Source organism: Otolemur garnettii, unplaced genomic scaffold (genome assembly GCF_000181295.1).
Source record: "Otolemur garnettii isolate 467f Iridium unplaced genomic scaffold, OtoGar3 scaffold00044, whole genome shotgun sequence".
Classification (NCBI taxonomy): Eukaryota; Metazoa; Chordata; class Mammalia; order Primates; family Galagidae; genus Otolemur; species Otolemur garnettii.
The window spans coordinates 11345643-11349067 of NW_003852439.1; the positions used below are offsets into that span (position 1 = coordinate 11345643).

Here is a 3425-nt window from a genome sequence, read left to right on the forward strand (position 1 = left end):
CGGCCATTTTTTGGTTGCAGCCATCATTGTTGTTTGGCGGGCCCGGGCTGGGGATTCGAACCCACCACCTTAGGTGTATGTGGCTGGTGCCTTAGCCAATTGAGCCACAGGCGCCGAGCCCACTATTGTTTTTCTAATAAAAAACAGAAATACTAAATGTTTGTCTCCAGAGATGGTAGACCTCCCTTATCTTGGGCAGCAAGTGTTAGAACACTATATATGATAATCACAGCCTGTTGGAAGAGAGTTTCTTGCCTTTTGTGAGGTGAGAAGAGAGAGGGCGGGTTGCCTGCCTGTCTCTGAGAACCCAGAAGAGTGAGAGACAGCGTGGCGGCCTCAGGGGTCTGCTCTCTGCATCCAAGTGCTCCTCGGTATCCCTGGCTGCCCATCCTCTTGTACTCGCTCCTCCTGGTGCTTGTGTACATCAGCTGTGGCACTTCTGCCAGAACCCTGTGCCTCTGAGGCTCTGAAATGTGTGAAGTGGTTTGAAAAGCAGGGAAGAAGCAAACATATGAATCTAAACTAGGAAGAAATTGATCCTTAGATCTGGCCCCTCAAGGTTATAGTTCTTCCCCTGGTTGTGTCATGTAGCAGGGAAAGCTTGTTACTCCACAAGTGAGAATTTTGCATATGTAGGAATAGTTGTCTAGACTTGGAAGACTTGGGCATGTCCTAGCAAATGGCCTTACCTGGCTGGGAGCTTGGGAAAGGGAGAATGCTAAGAGAACTGTAGGGAGTACCTGGGCATCCATGTGGGTGGGAGATCTGTGCTTGAGCATGCCAAATGTGGAAAGCTTAAGGAATTGGAGAGAAATACCTTTCTACATATTACATAGGGAAACTGGAGGGGTGAGGATTTCTCTGACCTCTCCATGGTAGATAGAACTAGGAACCAGAACAACAACAAAAACTAGGAACTGGAAGAAGAAAAGAAATGCTGCCAAACATATTTCCTCTTAACTCCATGTACCAAGTTACTTTCTACTTCAAAAGCTTTTGTTTTCTTTGTTGATGAAATTTAGTGCTTCAGAGCTTGTTCTTTTGGGCCCTGTTTCTATGACCACCTTTGTCTTGGCCTTGTCTTTGACCTAAGAGCCTTGATCCACTTCACCTAGCCAAGTTCATCAGGTTTGGGAGTTCTTGTTTGTTGATTGCTGAAGATCTGTTGTTTCGGTCACTCAGTTACATTGTGTGACCAAGAAGATAAGGTTTGATCTGCTTTTTGGCTCCTACCTGTCCTTTCTAGATAGAGTGGTCTCATGGAAAGAAGCTGCAGCTATTGACAACTCTGTTCTATTCTTCAGCATAGAGGTGCAGACTCGGGAGCTGAGCAGCCAAATCCGATCTGGAGTCTATGCCTATCTTGCCTCATTCCTACCCTGCAGCAAGGATGCTCTGTTGAAACGTGCTCGAAAACTTCACCTCTATGAACAGGTGGGTGATTTTGGAGTAGAGCCCCTTGCCTTTTGGGCCTAGCTGAGGGGCAACTTAGCTTTCACAGATGCCGCCTCTGCTGCCACACTGTCTGCCTTCGGTTTTCCCCATTGTGCATCCCTAGTAAGAGTGATTTGTAAACCAGTCTTCTCTTGTGTCCTGCTCTCTGCAGGGGGGGCGTCTGAAGGAGCCTCTCCAGAAGCTCAAGGAAGCCATTGGCAGGGCCATGCCAGAACAGATGGCCAAGTACCAGGATGAATGCCAGGCACACACACAGGCCAAGGTTGCTAAGTGAGTGTGGCCCAGTGCTTATGCTTGGTTGAGACTCTCCTGACCCCCTTGCCATGCTTCCCAGTGTTTACTCCATTTCCAAAGGACACTCCTGGCATTCCTTTTGAGCATTTCCCCTCATCTGCGAAGTCGCCATCTTACAGGGGGATGGACAGGTTGTGACAGGAGGACCTCAGGGTCCCTTTTAATTCTGTTTACCCTGTAGGATGCTGGAAGAGGAAAAAGACAAGGAGCAGAGAGAGCGGATTTGCTCTGAGGAGGAGGAAGATGAGGAAAGGGGTGGCAGGAGGATAATGGGGCCCCGGAAAAAATTCCAGTGGAATGATGAAATCAGGTGTGTATGCACTGGGACCCTGCCCATAGGAGGGTTTGTGGGACCAGTGTCTAAGCGTGTCCCCGTATTGCTGTTGAAGGTTAGGATTGTTTCCTTTCATCAGGGCTGCTGGAAGCACACGGTTGAAACCTTGCAGAACCATTGGGGCGGTTTGAAGATTCTGATTTCTGCCTCCTCAGGGAGCTGCTGTGCCAAGTGGTGAAGACCAAGCTGGAGAGCCATGATCTGGAGAGGAACAACAAGGCCCAGGCTTGGGAGGACTGCGTGAAGGCCTTCCTGGATGCTGAGGTCAAGCCTCTCTGGCCCAAGGGCTGGATGCAGGCCAGGTGAGGGTTGGGGTAGCAAGTGGGGGCATCTGTGTGGCTGAGGAATATTTGAGCATTGCTCTTGTGCCAGGCCAACAGGGACCTGCTTTCAGGGAATCACTGCCTTGTTGCATCAGCTATGATCTCATCTATGTAATTGAGGGGCATACTGGTAGCTAGGAAAGGGGCTTGTCTTCCTTTGCCTTTGTCATTCTTTGTCCCATTGTAGTTCAGGATTGGCTGCATACTTCTCCCCTATAAATATGTACTATTAACATAAGGCTTCTACTAAAAGTAAGAGATGGATTCATCTTGGATTCTTCTTAGTGACTATGAAGAAGTCTCATTTGCAGGTAGCAGGGCTGACTGTTGGAGCTAAGTTATAGTCCTGTGTTTCAGAGGCTTCTTGTGTGATGTTGCTTCCCATGAGTGGAGTACATCTGTGGTACACAGAACAGAGAAAGTTAGCTCTAGCTAGTTTTCTTTTTTTTAAATTTTTGAGACAGTCTCATGCTGTCACCCTGGGTAGAGTACCGTGGCGTCATAGCTCACAGCAACTTCCAACTCTTGGGCTTAAGCGATTCTCTTGCCTCAGCCTCCCAAGTAGCTGGGACTACAGGCACCTGCTCGCCAGGCTATTTTTTTGGTTGTAGTTGTCATTGTTGTCTGGCAGGCCTGAGCTGGATTCAAACCTGCCAGTTCTAGTGTATGTGGCTGACACCCTAGCCGCTGAGCCACAGGCACCGAGCTTCTAGCTAGTTGTCTTGATTGGACCTGATTTGTCTGTGGTCTCAACAAATGTTGGAGTTTTTAGAAATGTGCAGTGGCAGTATCGTAGCCAATCAGGTTTATCTGAGGCATGATTATTGCTAATTGAAAACTGTTCCCAATATGCTCCTGTGATGACTTGCAATATAGTTAGCACTGGCAATTTTTTTTTTTTTTGAGACAGAGCCTGAAGCTATCCCCCTGAGTAGAGTGCTATGGCATCACAGCTCACAGCAGCCTCCAACTCCTGGGCTTAAGCGAGTCTCCTGCCTCAGCCTCCCAAGTAGCTGGGA

General features: G+C 48.4%; 1 protein-coding gene and 1 non-coding gene across 8 annotated transcripts in view; both read left to right on the forward strand.

The window, feature by feature from the left end:
* UBN1 (ubinuclein 1) overlaps positions 1–3425 on the forward strand; it is a 36561-nt gene that overhangs the window by 20777 nt on the left and 12359 nt on the right. For all 7 annotated transcript variants that reach the window (XM_012805808.1, XM_003790847.2, XM_023513753.1 and 4 more), the window contains 4 exons: positions 1305–1434; positions 1607–1725; positions 1931–2059; positions 2239–2385. In XM_012805808.1, coding sequence (XP_012661262.1) covers positions 1305–1434; positions 1607–1725; positions 1931–2059; positions 2239–2385 — 525 coding nt within the window. The remainder of the gene's footprint in view (positions 1–1304; positions 1435–1606; positions 1726–1930; positions 2060–2238; positions 2386–3425) is intronic.
* Positions 3177–3313, forward strand: LOC111725605. The gene has a single exon (XR_002773634.1). It is a non-coding gene; the product is annotated as a U4 spliceosomal RNA (small nuclear RNA).